The 17,335-nt window shown below is 42.7% G+C and overlaps 1 protein-coding gene across 1 annotated transcript; it reads right to left on the bottom strand.

Annotated features, from left to right (window-relative positions):
• Positions 1-1,571: 1,571 nt before the first annotated feature.
• On the bottom strand, positions 1,572-12,587 carry LOC106093379 (zinc finger protein 729). Its single transcript, XM_013260431.2, has 4 exons — positions 12,215-12,587; positions 12,026-12,150; positions 5,818-5,951; positions 1,572-5,743 (listed from the first exon to the last, which is right to left on the bottom strand). The coding sequence occupies exons 3-4, from the start codon at positions 5,938-5,940 to the stop codon at positions 1,637-1,639; spliced, it is 4,230 nt and encodes a 1,409-aa protein (XP_013115885.2). The 5' UTR covers positions 5,941-5,951; positions 12,026-12,150; positions 12,215-12,587; the 3' UTR covers positions 1,572-1,636.
• Positions 12,588-17,335: the final 4,748 nt, after the last annotated feature.

Here is a 17,335-nt window from a genome sequence, read left to right on the forward strand (position 1 = left end):
GTGGACGGTGAAGGACAGTATGAGTATCAAATGAAAAGTATGCGGGAGTAGATAACGAATCTGGCATACAAATTCATGTCGAAGTATAGGGGGTCACCCCACCCCCACAAAAACACCCAAAATGGGCACATTAATCAATCACGGTTATAAGGGACTCTGTTTGTTTGTTCCGTATAGACTGAAAAACAACAGAACCGATTTTCTCGAAATTTTCGCATATTGTTTAGGTTGGTCTGGAAGGAAACATAGGCTATATAATTTTTCTGTATCTGAAGGTGGACGGACCCTCCCCCTTTTATCGAAAACATAACCCAAAATCAAAAGTGGACCCATCGGGACAATATAGGTATCAAATGAAAGGTATTGGAGACCAGAAAACGAATATGGTATAAAAATTTGGGTCCAAGTACCCATGCATGGCATTGTACTTCGCAAATATCGCCAACATTAAGGGGGGATAAACACCGCTTTGTCTGATGTCCTAGCCAAGATTCGAACGCGTTCAGCGTCATAGGCTACAATGGCACGATTTCGATATCCGCATTCAGGGCGAAGTGTCCCCACCCTAAAAAAATATTAGAGAGTTAAAGAAGACCCAGCAGAGCGGGCCCGGTTCGGCTAGTTCAGTATAAGTGAAACTATATCCTTTGGCAAGAATGGGCCAATAAACAAAAAGTCGTTAAAACTTTGACCTTTAAATACTTTGACGTTAAATAAAACCCTTTATTTAGTCAAAACACTGTCTGGTTACAAACGTTGTGATGATGCAGATAAAAACAGTGCTCCAAGTCCCCTTTAGGAGCTTCTACAGGCTCCATATGCCCAAGGGACAAGTACTCGGTGATGACATCATCATACATGACATTAAATTCTGGCTTCCTAGACAGTGATAGTTCATTTCAAGCATCACACAGGCTGGAACTTTTAGGTTCGAACTGTGTGGTGTTCATCGCTGTGACGCGAAGCTTGGCAGCGAGTTACAGGCCGCGTCCACAAGTTGCGGATAGTGAAATGCTCCATAAGAAGTAGCTGCGACGGCATTCGCGAACAATCAGCGGTATCGAGCGAAGAGTCGATCTCCCACTGAGTTCCGTTCAAAAGTTCAATAATTATTTCCAAGATTTTTCGATTTGACAACACAGTGCGCCGTCGAACGCATCATTGAGCTTAAACTTATATTGAACAGCACCCGTTGATATGTGAGAAGTTTGCCCCTGTAACTTAATGGAATGATCATGGGTAAATTTACATAGTCGAGTCAATTTGGTACGTACAACCGGATTGTTTTCAAAAAATACCACTGTGCCAATAATTTGGCGAGCACTGTATTTAACAAGGTTGCCGATTAATACTATGTTAAAACTCCAATTAATTTTTATTTAATTCATGTAATTTTTTTACTATTTTATTCATTTAAAAAATAATGGGATTTTTTTATAGTTTTCCTATTTAAAAAAAAAAAATAAAATTTCAAAGGCGGGCGCATAATTTTTTTTAAAAAACAAAAACAACCAACATTTCAAAAAAAAAATCATAATGAAATCAGAACGAAAAATTGCTTTTTTCTTTCCTTAATAACTTGTGACATGTAGTTAGACCCCATGTCAGATGTGTTTGTTTTAATTCATTGTCTCCATTATATGTCTCTCTCAGGCGTCTTTAGGCTTGGAGTATTTGCAGAGTATCCAACATCTGAAAAGCGAACATCCATTTCTGGATGGCATGAATAGATGTGCACAAATAATGGACTTCTCCCCGAATGGCACTTTCCACAAACGCTACACTGAAATGCATTTGGATCAAGGTGCAGTCGAACATGCTCTCCCATCGTATAGCGATTATTAAATTTGCGGTCACAACATTCAATGGCAAATTCCTCTAAGGGATGGTTGGCCAGGAAATGTTTGCGCAAAAGTGAAAAACTAGCATAGGTCTCATGGCAGGCGACACATTCAAGAGTGGGTTTCCATTTGGCGATGATCTCATCGTATTCTTTAAATGTTTTGCGTCCGTTGGGTCTACTTATGGATTTTCCCCTCTTGGGCTCAATATAATCTGGATCCTTATCTTCTTCCCGTAAAGATGAGTGTCTGCGGCGAATTTTAAAGGTTCTATGGTTGGTTGATTTTCTTCCGATTGGTTCAAGCAAATCTAAGTCCTCTCCTTCGTCAGCATCTGAGTGACTTAAAGAATCCGCCGCAAAGTGAGAATTGATGTGATTTTCAATTTCTTTGCGTGTTTCTAATTTTCTATCACAACATGCGATGCGACACTGCTGCGTGGGATGTTGCAGGCGAAAGTGTTCATAGAGAAGTGAAAATTGTTGATAGCTTTCATTGCAGACCTCACATTGCAGCTGTGGTAGCCACAGGGAAACTACACTATCCAGCTCTGCTGCACTTTTCAAGTCCATAGCAGTGCTTTTATTGCCTTTACTGCTATGCACCCTGGCCATGTGGTTGTGAAAACTTGCCCAACTGGTGTACTTGAAACCACAAACTTTGCACTTAAAGGCATTCGGATCGACATGATGCCTTATGTGTTCCACTATGTGGAAACGCCCTTTGAACTTGCGACCACAGCAAGAAATGAAGAACTCGCTGTCAGGATGGTTTCGGCGAAAATGATTTTGTAGTATGGTAAAACTGCCACACGTCTGGGTACATATCACACACACGAGCTCACGCTCGTATTGGGCTATAAAGGCATCCAGTTCTTTGCGCTTCCTTCTTTTTTTGGGGTTGAGCTTTGTTGAGCTTTGCGGCATATGCTGGCGTATGTGCACTAATAGCTGACTGTGCTCCAAGCGTTCCTGGCAACACTTAACGTAACACTCCTCTTGGGGATGACGCTGGCGAAAATGGTTTTGCAGCAGGGTAAAAGTGGAACAGGTTTCTCCACAAATGTCACATTCCAACTGGGCATGCCACTGCGCTATTAACCTGTCTGTTTTCTTCTCATTTTGTCTATTTGCTCGAAGCATACATAGTCTCAGCCTTTTCTTAACACCTTTACTAGGGTCTGCGTTTTTCACTGGCTGAGTGAACACCCCACTTGCAGGGAATGGATGTTGAGATTGATTGTGTTGATACAAGGCAATCCTGCTGGCACAAGACTCTCCACAAAGATCACATTTGAAAGCATGTGCTTCGAGATGCAGCATAATATGTTCCTCTATTGCAAAGCGTGTTTTTAGCTGACGTTCGCAGCACTCAATAAAAGCCTGAGACTCGGCATGATCCAAGAGGAAATGTTCTTGCAGTTGTGTAAAATTTTCGACGGCTTTACTACATAAACCACATGATAATGTGGACCAATGCAGAGCTATGAAATCGTCGATTTCCTCATTGCTGATTCTAACCTGAGATTTTCTGGTATTTAATTGTCGCCTTAGCACTTTGGCGTCCGCAGTGCGATGGAATTGGTTGATGTGCCTTTGCAATTGATTCTTACTTATGTAGCATGTCAAGCATAGGTCACACCTGAAGATTTTGTTATCCAAGTGTAGGCTTATGTGCTCGGCAATTGTGCAGCGCAGGCTAAATTTACGTTGGCAGCAAACAATATGACACTCCTCAGAGGGATGCTCGCAACCAAAATGAGCTTGGAGCGAAGCAAAATTGGCAAATTTGTCACTGCAAAGAGCACAATTCAGCATGGGCTCGTATTGAGCTATGAACAAATCATTTTCCTGAAATGATTTGCGACTCTTGGCTGCCGAGATGGGTTTCCCAGCGCTTTGTTGATGGGCATTTATTGCCACATCTGTTTTGTATGTCTGAGCATTGAGAGTGGCCATGTTCGTCTTCAAAGACTCCGAGGTGGTTGCTGCTTCATCAGTGCCTTTATTGTGCTTTAATTTGAAACGACATTTAAGAATTCGAAACTCTTCGTTGGGATGCATCTGATGAAAATGCTCCCTCAGCAGATCAACCCCAGGGTAAAGTTCATGGCAAACCACACATTCCGAATTTGCTTGCCATTGTTTGACTATGGGTTCTTCAGATGTGGAGGAAGGCTTCTGTGTAACATTGCTGCAGCTTTCATTTGGCTCCGTATGTCTGTGGTACATGTGACCATCAAGATGTGCCCCTGTTATGTGCTGCTTGCCACACAAGTGGCAAACAAATATATCGGGGTCCTTGTGATAGAGCATATGTTGTTCTATGTGGTGGCGATTTTTGATCTTGTATTGGCAACATTTGATGAACCAATGATCGTTGGGATGTTTGTCAAGGAAATGCTCCTGAAGCTGGGTAAGCGAACTGCAAGTCTCCTTGCATATATCACATATTACAGTGGGCAGCCATTGAGAAAATATTTCTTCGAATTGCTTTCGTGATATTCCTAAGGGCGCGTCGACTTCAAGGCCCTTTTTATTATGACGACGTTGAATAGCGTGGCAATATAAATGCAATTTACTGACATGAGTCCTTTTGCATGTGAGACACTTGTGTATGCTGGGATTCAGGTGATATTGGATATGATTCTTAATGGATTCTCGTTGCTTCAATTTTTGATTACAGCAACGTATATGGCAAGCAAAGGGCTGGTGAGATTCATTAAAGTGCTGCTTTATCAGTTTAAAATTGTCGTAAACTGCATTGCATTCTGGACATTCCAAATGTGGCCGCCATTGAGCTATGATAAGGTCTAGCTCATCTCTGCTGGTGACATTGAGAGACGAAATATTGGTATGAAGTTGGATGTGCGCTTCGATTTGAGCTTCAGTATACAGTTTGCTTTGGCAGCATTGAATATGGAAAACATTTTTGGGATGGACTTCCTGGAAATGTATTTGCAAGGCCTCCATGGATTCATAGGTCTGAAGGCATAATCCGCACTGATTATCCAAGAGCCACTTCCTTGTCGATTTAAGATCTCTTTCCGACTCTGCTATAGAAGTGTTTAAAGAAATATCATCGGCCTTATTTTCCAGTAGACTGCTAGAGTTTTCCATTACTTGAAATGGTGAATTTGCACTAAGACTATTATTATCTGCTTCTGTTCCTAACTGCGATGGTTCTTTATTGTCATAGTAAAAATCACCTCCGGTAAAATATCCCACTGGCTCTTCGTACTCTTCTGGTTCACCATCATCATCGGATGACAGTAAAATTACTTCTGGTGTCGCTTGAGTATTATCTTCCATGTGGTTTGAAGTTTCAGGCAATTGTGTCTCACTTTGGATATCTGCCATTTGGTCGCTGTAAGGAGTCATCTCTAAATTTGAAGTGGCCTCATTGTTGTGATTAATATCTATTAGTTCCAATGCTGGTAGAGAAATTGAGTATTGATTCGAGTTAAAGGCGTTCGCAGTGTCTTCGGAGCCATAATCTTTTGGAGAACTCTTAATGCATTGATTAAATGTTTCTGGTGCCGCATTTCCAAGTCCCAACATAAAATTGTTGGCATTTCCATCCATAGCTTCGGATAGAGATCCCGCATGTATAGCTCCACATTCTTCAGTTGGACCAGTTGCACTATTTACAGCTATGAACTCAGGGCTATCTTCAGCTTCATTCACTACTACAGCCCCAGAGTTGTAATTGTCGATGTTCCCACCATAAATGGCATTAGCTTGTTCGCCGATTTGAGTATTGGGTCTAGCTTTGTTTTCCCATTGCATAAATTTAGTTTGCGTTGCAATTATGGACTCTTGAAAAGTGTGAAATTCGAAAATTCGCTGCCAACATTTCACACAAATCGCTGCGACATATCCATCTGGTAGCAGACTCAAAAACTGTCAAATAAAACGGAAACAATTTTGTGAATATTAACTCAAGAAATATTAAAGCCATTCTCATGCTGATTTACCATAGGGTGGAAAAATTTAATAGCAATTTTATAGAACTCATTCTGGTGCTCGCGGTTATCATAGAGATTGTGGACTTCAGTGCTTTTTTTTATGCATAAACGGCAGATAGTTGGTTGAGTCATTTTACTGGCAGCTGCAAAAGAGAGGAAAAAAGGAGATATTAAAAAAGTTATTACAAAGCAGATCAAACGCTTTGAACAGAATAAAAAGGTATTGAAAGAAAACAAGTGGAAGCGCACTGAGTTCGTCCGGACCAAATCCACCACGGATCGCATTTGTCAGGTCCTTTTCCCGGTAACTCTTTATAGACAAACAAAAGATAATGGATAAGAATTGCTATTAATTTGAATCAAATCGGATAAGAATTGCATCCTAGAGGTCCCTCTAGGAAGTAAAATGGGGATCTGGGTTTGCATGCGAGCTATGTTAGGTAATAGACCGATTCAGATCATATTTGGTACGTTTGTTAGAGGTTATGGATACAGTGATTGTGTCAAATTGAGGTGAAATTGTATAAAAAATAGCGCCCTCTAGAAGCCCAAGGAGTCTAATCCAGAGATCGGCTTTTATGGCAGCTATATCAGGTTAAGGACTAATTTAGACCATACTTAGCACAGTTGTTGGGAGTCATAACAAAACGATATGTGCAAAATTTCAGTCAAATGGGATAAGAATTGCGCCCTCTAGAAACTCAAGACCCAAGTTCGGTTTATATGTTAGCTATATCAGATTATCAACCGATTTTAACAATATTTAGAACAGTTATTGGAAGTCATACCAAAACGATATGTGCAAAATTTCAGACAAATCGGATAATAATTGCGCCCTCTAGAAGCTCAAGAATTCTAATCGTGAGATCAGTTTATATGACAGCAATATCAGTTTATGGATCGATACTTGGCGTAGTGGTTGGTAGTCATACCAAAACGATATGAGCAAAATTTCACCCAAATCGGATAAGAATTACGCCCTCTAGTAGCTCAAGAAGTCAAGACCCAATATCGGTTTAAATGGTAGCTATATCAGGTTACCAACCGATTTGAACAATAATTGGACCAGTTGTTGGAAGTCAATTTGAAACTATATTTGCAAAATTTCAACCATTTTAGATAAGAATTGCGCCTTCTAGGGCCCAAGAAGTATAATCAGGGGATCGGTTTATATGGAAGCCACCAACGTAGCCAGAGAGAGGGGGGCTGGCCCCAGTGAATTAAAAGAAATTGTTCTTAAAGATATGATTTCTAGGAAATTTCCTTCGCTCAGGCCCGGATGTCCTCGGAATTATTTTATTTTTAAGACAAAATTTGGTTCAACGGAACTAGAGGGAAGTGAGTCTGAGACTGCCACATAAACGTAAATTTACCTTAAGACAAAATTTCAATAAAAGTTTTCTAAATACGAAACTATATTAAAATTTCGCTAAAGAAAAATTTTTTAAAATATTTAAGCCAGAGATTGCAACACACCAACCACTATGGGACGTGTTTCGTCTTTTTCGTCTCTTTCGTATTTCATGTACTTTTCCCAATGCATGTGTTTTCGTGTAATGACAGATTTTTGTTCTGCGACAATTGCACTACTTCCACGGTACACACGATTCTGTGCATCTGTTGGCAACGGACGTTGCCATTGTCTAGCGTTCGAAGCCATCAATACAACTTCCAACAGATGCACAGAATCATGTGTAGCTATTTACCGCATCTATTATCGTATCTGCATGAATGTTGCTTAGACCCGCTTGATCTAGAGGTTCTCTCCCGTAGCGCTGAACCTCAGATCATAACCTAGATCATGTAGATCTACCTTAAGGCTTCTGGGCGGTGGATATCTATCCAGAAGATGATGATTTGGATGGTCTCTGCGTTAACATCCCTAAAGGTATTGCTTAGCAATGTCTTCGCACGGCTAGGATCTTTGTCTCCTAATGGAGGTGGTCCACATGAGAACTGAGGAGACAGCCCGTCCCAGTTCGGAGGAGGGCATTCTGACAGATATGAATATTATTCCACTGCGTGTCACAAAGTTGACTAGACCACACTGGCGCTGCATAACTTACCACAGACCGGCCAATTGCTTTATACGTGGTCAACAAGGTTTCTTTGTCTGTAGTCCAAGTGCCGCCAGCAAGTGACTTGAGGACCTAGTTTCTACTTTTGACTTTATCGCAGATTGCTGTGGCATGTGGGGAGAATGTGTAAGAGTTGTCAAATGTGACGCCAAGTACTTTGGGACACTTGATGGTCGGAATCATTTCTCCATCGACCATAACAGTCAGCTCGACATTCACCTCACGCGTATTTGTAGTGAACTATGTGGCTGAAGATTTGGTGGCAGATATCTTCAGATTTTTTGCAGCGAAATATGAGGCAAGCTCTTTGAGGTAGACGTTCAACCTATCGCTGATGTGATCAGTGGGTGGGGGGCCTGAAGCCATGATTGTAAAATCGTCCGCATATGATACGATCTCTATGTCGTCTGGAGGGGGTGGAATGGACGATAGGTAGAGGATAAACAGTGCCGGCGATATCACCTCGGCTTGGGAAACTCCCTGTTTCACTCTACAGTGCTTCGACTTCTTATCCCTAAATTCCACAAATGACTGGTGACCACACAGATAATTCGCAATCCAGCGTTTCAGGCCTGGCTGTAGGGACGTGTTGGCGTTTGGCATGGCTGGCCGCGTCGAATGCCTTCGATAGGTCCAGTCCTATCACATGGCCTGGGCTGATTGTAGTCACGGCAAATGTGTGCGGTGATGGCATGCAAAGCAGTTGTTGTGCTATGCAGTCTTCGTAATCCATGTTGATGCTCGGCGAATGGAAATTCTCCTACGAGGCTCGGGAGCAGTAGTGGCTCAAGCGTCTTGGCTACTGGTGAAAGAAGGAAGATCGGTCTGTACGACTCTCCCAAACTCGGGTCCTTTCCAGGCTTCAGTAGCGGGATCACTCTGCCCATTTTCCAGACATGGGGAACTATAAGAGTGTTCAACGACAGGTTGAGGACAGTAGAAAGGTACTTAACTCTAGGTAAATCCAGATTTTTCAACATCAGTGTAGAGATTTCGTCGGGACCCATTGCCTTAATGTGCTTACGGTAAATTGTGATGGCTGTTAATCGGCTCGGAGACCACGGATACTGCGAATGGCTCTCCTCCTTGCCTTGTCACTCTCGGGATTAACAATAAATTGACAGTTGAGCAACCTGGCGCATCTCTTCAGATAAGTCACTGTCCCGCCTTCCGGGGTTCGAGAGCGACTTAACAGTACACCACAGTTTGTCTAAGCCGGTGCCTAAGTTACATTGCTCCAAGTGTTCCAGCCACAAATTCCGCTTATGTTCGTTGACTACCCAGTTTATTTCCAGATTCAGCTCGCTGATTCTTGGGTTAGTGGAGTCTGTGTAAAGAATCCCATCATTCTCGTCTGCGAGTACCACTTGGGGTTTTCGACCGGCTGGTATAAAGCGAGCCGCTGCTGCGTTAATGTTGTCTCGGAATTTCCTCTCGACAACTAGCACATTCGAGGGGGGTGTCAGTTCCCGGAAGCGGCAATTGGTGTACTCTCTGAAACCAGGCTAATCGGCTTTCTTCTGATTGATAAACGTCCGGCACTCAGAGGTTATGAAGTCGGGTGGGCGGTCAATGGTGAGAATTATGGGGGGTGGTCTGATCCCAAAGAAAAGGCGGCTTGCCAGAATACGTCACTCAGGAGATCAGTGGAAGCAATGGAAATGTCTGGCAAGCCGGTACACCTCCTCGTAATCCTAGATGGGGCATCCTCATTCACCGTGTAAAACGTGGAGCCTTCAATCTGCTCTGCTAAAACTATGCCCCGCTGGTCGTTACCTTGGGGGGGAATGCCATTAAATGTTATACGCATTAAAGTCTCCTATAACCAGAAGATTATGGCCAGATAAATAGTAGCCTACCTATGTCGGGCTTGTAAGCTTGGCCGTTAATTGGAACACAGTCACCAATCGGCGGTATGTACACGTTGTATAGCTCTACCTCAGCAGTACCGGACCTGACTACTATCCCCATGCACTCCATGTAGGGGTAACTAGCGCCAGGCACAGGCGAGATGGGCTATACTGCACGAAATGGTGTACCACGAAGGTCAATCCCCCACCTCCATTCCTTGAGCGATCCTTACGTAGCACATTGTAACCGTGACAACTGTGCAAGCTGCAAGTGTTGGTCAGCTTTGTCTCCTGAATCGCTGCGACCAATATGCTTTTCCGACTCTTAAGATCCACAATCTCATCGATCTTGGCACGGAGATCGTTGCAATTCAGCTGGCAATGACAATATTGGGGATGGGGATGTTGGTGTTGGGTATATTGCCGCACGGGAGAGGTCGGGGGTCACATAGTACGACGACGACGACGAGGCTTGTGACCCACTACTGTCTATGTTCGCACAGCACCTTGCAACATATTTAGTGTGACCATACTCCCATAGTGACGTAAGGCCAGAGCAAGATCGGAAATGTACCCACTCTATGCAACTGCTACACCTCACCAACACCGACCGATGATGTAGGTGGTTATGGCAAACCGAACAGAACCAGGGTTTGGGGTTCTTTTTACTCCCGCCACGGACCAGAGGTGTGTGGAGAAGGCACTCCGGGATGTGCCTCTCTCATGGCGAAAAAAGGACGAACGCGTAAACTGAGGCAGCAGCCCTTGGCGATGAAGGATTCCATCGGGTCAATCCGGTGCGTACCAGCAGTTGCCATGCGATTGAGTTATACAGGTTGTTGTTGTATCAGTGTGTTGTTGTTGTTGTAACAGTGTGTTGTAAACTGAGGCGGCAGCCCTTGCCGATGGAGAACTCCATCGGGTCAATCCGGTACGTACAACCGGCTGCCATGAGATTGGTATCAGTGTGTTGTACACTAAAACGGCAGCCCTTACCGGTAAAGGACTTCATCGGGTCAATCCGGTACGTACAACCGGCTGCCTTGGGATTGAGTTATACAGGTAGTTCCCCAAGGCGGGTTGATAGTTCCGCCGTTGTTCCCAAATACTTGGTGTGACAATTTACAGCTTTCACACATTATCCCCATATGTGACAGCAATTTGCGATAAGGTCAAGACCCTTGGGTGCTGAAAAGAAACCGTGTTCAGCATGTAGAAAGCTGTATGTGGTAAGTTATGTTGCGCCTGTGTGGTCTTGTCAACTATGTGGCATGGAGGAAAAATATTCATATTTGCCAGAATGCCGCTGTCTCCTCAGTTCTGAGGTGCACCACCTTCATCACGAGACAAAGATCCTACCCGTGCGAAGACATAACAGTATCTAATGGGCTGCTATCGCGCAGGGACCATCCCAATTTCCATATACCGACCATAGATATCGGGATGGATCTACATAATCGAGAGCGTGAGGTTCAGCGCTGAGTGATATTTTCAATATCAGGCGGTGTTTAGCATTCAGGTAGACACTGCAGCAGAAGGGGTGAACAGCTACTGAGGTCGACCGGCATTCATTGCATCCGAAGCAGTTAGCCTCACTAGTGTGCCAGACAAACTAGAGTAGTTGGGTTCCGGTAAATGCAGCCGCCTCAACTCTCACAGAGCTAGGATTGATGCCAGCGTGTTCGATGGATTTTTCGATTGCAACGTGGGACTACACGACACACGCCACCTCAGTCAAGTCGACTTAGGATTAGATTCCTCTGGAAGTAGGAATTTTGTCGCAGAGTTCCTCGGTCTGGATACTTAACAGATTCCAGCAGATGAAAGAAAGAGTTACAACACATTGTTATAACAACGTTTCCCCGGCGGTCGTTCCTATGGACCGGAACGAGTTTGCTAACCTATAGGAGCTTGACGAGGATGGCTACTCCCACATGCAAATTTGTGGCTACTTTAACAATAATAACATACCTGTTTCTCGAAAATTATTTGCTTTTCTAAAAAGCAAACATGTATGAAAATATTTTAAAGTCCACTCAAAAATGATAAATTTTGTAAACCTTCGGGCCGATTACTGGCATACGTGAACGAGTCGAATCCTTCGAAATGTTTCTATGGCGTAATTAGGACCCTTATTTTCATAAACTGGGAAAAATTGACTTTCTTAATTAAATGAACAGTTCTTGCAATAATGAGTTCAGTCTCCGATTCCACTGTGAATTTGAAAACTCTGTGTTGGTGGGCTTTCGGGAAATTCGTTTGTGTACTTATATGCACACACACACATACCTTTTATTATATTTGTAAAACGAAATAGCGTTGCTCCGTGGTATTCTCAGCAATTTTTTCATAATTTTGTTGACAAAGCGTTTTTAGAGCGATTCCATACTTTAATGCTACAGATATGCCGCAAACTAAAAGTGAAGAATAAAACAATTCAACACACACATATGCAGGCATTCAATGTTTACCACTTACATCTTTAAAATTGTGGTTTCTTCTTCCGAAAACTTTGTAACTAATTTTTATCACATAACAAGTGTTATTTGGTCTCGAGCATTTGGTATTTATTTTGCTATCACAATTGAAACCGACCAGAATTCATGTCTAACCGCAACCACAAATTTTTTTTTTTTTTTGGACTTTAATCGAAATGGCAGAGTACGACTCTATATGCCAGGTTGTACTTCCGAAGTTGGTGTCCCCACCAACTGTAAATTAAAACACGTGTATTAAAAATACAGAATTAAAACCAATGTACAGTTATAACTGTACTGTGTATAACGATGACTAAGCATCGAATCCCGAAGCGTCCGCTTCAGACGAATTCTAAATGCAAAGTGTGAACCACAAATTTGATTTGTTGATTTGTTTATATTATTGAATTAGTGATGGCACATGTCTCGATTACCATTGTTATCGAATTGGCACCCAATATCGATATATGAATAAGGCGATAACAATCATTTTTAGCAGCATGCTGGAAATAATTTCTGATTGTGCAATCAAAACCGTTAAAGAATGAGCTTTAAAAAATTGCTTTTAGGAATTAAAGGGTAGCTTATGGCAACCTGTTGTACGAACCGAATTGACCCGATGGAATCCTTCATCGGCAAGGGCTACCGCCTTAGTGTATGTGTTCGTCTTTTTTCGTCATGGGAGAGGCACATACCGGAGTGCCTTCTCCACACACTTATGGTCCGTGCCGGGATTGAAAAGAACCCCGAACCCTGGTTCTGTTCGGTTTACCAGGACCGCCTTAATTATCGGTCGTTGTCGGCGAAGTGTAGCCGGTTCACATCACTACGGGAGTACAGTCATACTGAATATGTTGCAAGGTGCTGTGCAATCATAGACAGCAGTGGGTCATAAATGTCGTTGTCGTCGCCTTCTGCTTCCTCGTTGTTGTTGTTGTAGCAGTGTGTTGTACACCGAGAAGGCAGCCCTTGCCAATGGAGGAATCCATCGGGTCAAATCGGTACGTACAACCGGCTGCCATGGGATTGTCTGCTATATTCTGCCGAGGTACAGCTATACAACGTGTACATACCGGCTGTTGGTGTTTGGTACCCAGTTAATCGTTAAGCTTACAAGCCCAACATAAGTGGGCTACTGTCTGGCAAAAATCATCTAATTCTAGGTGATGGGATACGTTGCATGGACCCCACTAACCCCCGAATCAGGGATTTGAATCTGGAAATTAACAGGGTAGTCAACGAGCATAAGTGGAATTAGTGGCTGGAACACTTGGTAACTCAGGTGCCGATTTAGGCAAGCTGTGGTCTTCTGTTAAGTCACTCTCCAAACCCGGTAGATGGGACGACAGGACACTTTTGGCGACATAACTGTGACTAATTCGAAGAGGTGCGCCAGATTGTTCAACCGTCAATTCATTGTGCATCTCGAAAGTGACAGGGCTAGGAGGAGAGCTATTAGTCGTATCCGTGGTCTCCGAACCGAAGAACAGCCGTCACAATTTACCGTGGACGAAGTTGCGAATGTCATCCGTGGCGCCAAGTCATCCAAGGCATTGGGCCTCAACGGAATCCCTACACTGGTGCTGAAAAATCTGGATCTACCTGGAGTCGAGTACCTTACAACTGTCCTTAACCTGTCTTTGAACACTCTTATAGTACCCGGTGTCTGGAAGTTAGGCAGAGTGATCCCGCTACTGAAGCCTGATAAGGACCCAAGTAAGGGGGAGTCGTACAGACCGATCTCCCCTCTCTCCCCAACAGCCAAGACGCTTGAGGTACTACTGCTCCCGAGCCACGTAGGAGAATATCCATTCGCCGACCATCAGCATGGGTTTCGAACAACAACATAACAACTGCTTTGCACACCATCGCCGCACACATATACCGTGGCTTCAGTCAGCCCTGGCTATGTAATAGGACTGTCCTCGTGGCACTGGACATAGGTCTACTAGGCATTCGACATGGTCATCCATGCCAAACTACTTATAGACTTATACAACCCTCCAGCCAGGCCTAAAACTCTGGTCGCGAATTATCTGGGTGGTCGCCAGTCATTTGTGGAATTTAGAGACAAAAAATTTAAACACCGTGGAGTGAAACAGGGAATTCCGTGAAGTGAAACAGGTAATATTTCTGGCACTGTTTAACCTCTACCTATCCTCCATTCTACCCCCCGCGTGAGGTGAACACTGAGGTAGAAATGATGGTCGACGGAGAAATGATTCCGACCATCAAGTGTCCCAATAAACATGCCACAGCGATTTGCGATAAAGTCAAAAGTAGAAAAAAGGTCCTCAAGTCACTTACCGGCAGCACTTGGGGAGCTGACAAAGAAACATTGTTGACCACGTACAAAGCAATTGGCCGGTCTGTGGTAAGTTATGCAGCGTCAGTGTGGTCTCGTCTGCTCTGTGACACAAAGTGGAATAATATTCAGATTTGTCCGAACTGCGACGGGCTGTCTCCTTAGTTCTCATGCCGACCACCTCCACCAGGAGACAAAGATCCTATCAATACCTTTTGGGCTGTTATCGCAGGTACCACCCAAATCATTATCCTGCGGATAGGTATCCACTACCCAGAAGCCTTAGATCTATATAATCTAGAGCATGAGGCCCATCGCTACAAGAGAGAACCTCTAGATCAAGCGGGCCTAGACAACATTCATGCAGACACGGAAGCAGATGCGGTGAATGTGGTCCTTGGAGAACGACCGCCTCCCATTACACCTAAAGAAATTGACCTTCCCCGGCAAACCAGAGAGTAGTTCTGGCTCCATTACGATCCGGCAGAAGCTGTCGCCTCAATTCCTTCAGAGCAAGTGATTGTGACCTGGGATCAAACGACACACGTCACCTGTTTAACTGCCCAGCCATACCCACTAGTCTTAGACTAAGATCTCTCACGAATCGGCTCACCCTACTCACAGAGTGCCTGGATATGGATATTCAACAGATCCAAGACGAAAGATAGAACCCAACACAACATCTATTACATGAATAAAAATCGTTTGCCAAAAAAGATTTCCTCAAAAAGTTGAATGTTGTGTTATCTTAAATTTTTTATTAATTTTCTAATTGGAATGGATAGTGATTCGAACCCTGCCCGTTTATTTCTGCAAACTGGTATTTCCTGTTGCGGCGATTTCTACGATGATTTCTTTTACGTCTCCTTCTTCTCCTTCGCAAAATCTCAAGATTTTCTTGTATTTGTTGAATAAAAAAAGGCTTCTCATTTTCTGCAGCATTTTTCAACTGTTGTCTCAGTATATCCAAATTACGTTCCGCAAAATGTTTCGAATGGCGTGAAGGTTCTAATGTGGTATCAAAATCAGTATTCTCCAATTTGGGTTTCTTTTTGGGTTGTTGCGATAAATTGGAGTTTTCGGATTCTGCCAATGATACACAGTTTTCATCAGAGCTAAACTCGATATCAATAGATTCCAATTCGGAGAATGATATGTCTATTAATTCAAAACTTTTGTCTTCATTATCAGATTTGTTTTTCGTGGAGATATTGTCATTGTCCAATGAATTGTCTTTATTTGTAGTATTCGAAATGGATTTCTTACGACGAGGAGAAGGGCAGCTCGCCCCTTCTTTATCAAAAGATTGTTTCTCAATTTCTCTGCTTATTTTGTTCTTTTTCTCCTGGGTATTCTCAGAAAGCAAAGACTTTTGGGTTATAGTGTTTCCCAAATTCGTTTCGCTTTCTAAAATGGTCACTTTGAATCTATGGAAATCTGATATATGACGCCAACAATCCATGCACAAGAAAGTTGAGTTTTGCCTTTTTCCTTTATTTAAAAACTATAAAAAAAAATTACATATAAAATATTTTATTGCATGATATAATAAATCTTATTTTTAATAAGGGCCGTGTTATTTGAATGATAAGATCTTTATCCAAATATTTTAATTTACCTTTGGTTCAAAATAGTTTAGCACTATTGCGTATTTATCATTGAGATGTCCATTTTTACCTCTTAGACTTTCGAAGTATTCACCACAGACGCCAAGGCATACCTTGCAATACAGTGTAGTACACATCTCAAAATAAAATTTCCAACTGACTTCGAAGGCATGATATCAGAGATTTATATCTAGTTTCTTGAGTGCTACATACAGGCGTAGTAGAATAACTACCTGCAATCAAAGGTCAACCAATTGCCATTTACCTGTTTGGCGACCCTAGTGACGTGATCAAATAATCCTTTGATTTACCTGGATTATTGATTGTATACCCCAAATTAACGAACCCAGAAAATGCGTTTTTTTGAAAATTTAAAGCAATAACACAGGTGGAAGATTATGCAATACAAACAACCACAATTATCATGGAAAATCCTGTTTACAATTATTACTCTATAGGACAGCCTTCGTGACTTCTGTAACCAACGACAAAAATTTTTTGAGGTGCATTTTCTTATTTAGTGGGATGTAACTGGAAATGCTTCATCAATTCGGACAACATGGCCTAGCAAATAAATACAAAATGCAAATTTTGCCCATGAACATTCCATTAAGGAACATATCAATGAGTGCAGTCCGATTCAAGTTGAAGCTCAATGATAAGGGACCTCCTTTTTATAGCCGAGTCCGAGGAGCAAACGCAATTGTTATATATTGATCCTTCGATTCTACGATTGGTTCATATTCTCTCGCAGATTAGTTCATACATTTTACGAATGACCTACTCTCAAACACTCTAAGTACTACCACTTCTGCTTCCGGAAGTGCCGATGTTCGGAACCATATAACAACCCCGATAGTATCAAATGAAGAAAATTAACTTGGTTGGGTCGTATCCTATGCCGAACGCGAGATTATATAGCGAGAAATGTCCTAGACTGGAATACAGGGACAGCGAATGCGGGGACGCCCGAGAAACACACTGATCCGCTGTACGAAAAGAGAGTTTGAATCAGCCCATATATCGAGGAATCAAGCCAAGGCTTTGGGCAACTATGGAGAGAGATTGTTGATGCCCTATGTTCTCACTGAACTGAAAACTTTTGGTCATATTCTGTTGTAATATAAAATGTGTTTTTTAAGAGCTATAAGAAAGTTAACAAGTAAAAATGCTGCCGGGCCGAACTTTGGATACTCACCACCTCGGGTAT

This window comes from Stomoxys calcitrans, chromosome 4, assembly GCF_963082655.1.
Source record: "Stomoxys calcitrans chromosome 4, idStoCalc2.1, whole genome shotgun sequence".
In the NCBI taxonomy this organism is placed as follows: Eukaryota; Metazoa; Arthropoda; class Insecta; order Diptera; family Muscidae; genus Stomoxys; species Stomoxys calcitrans.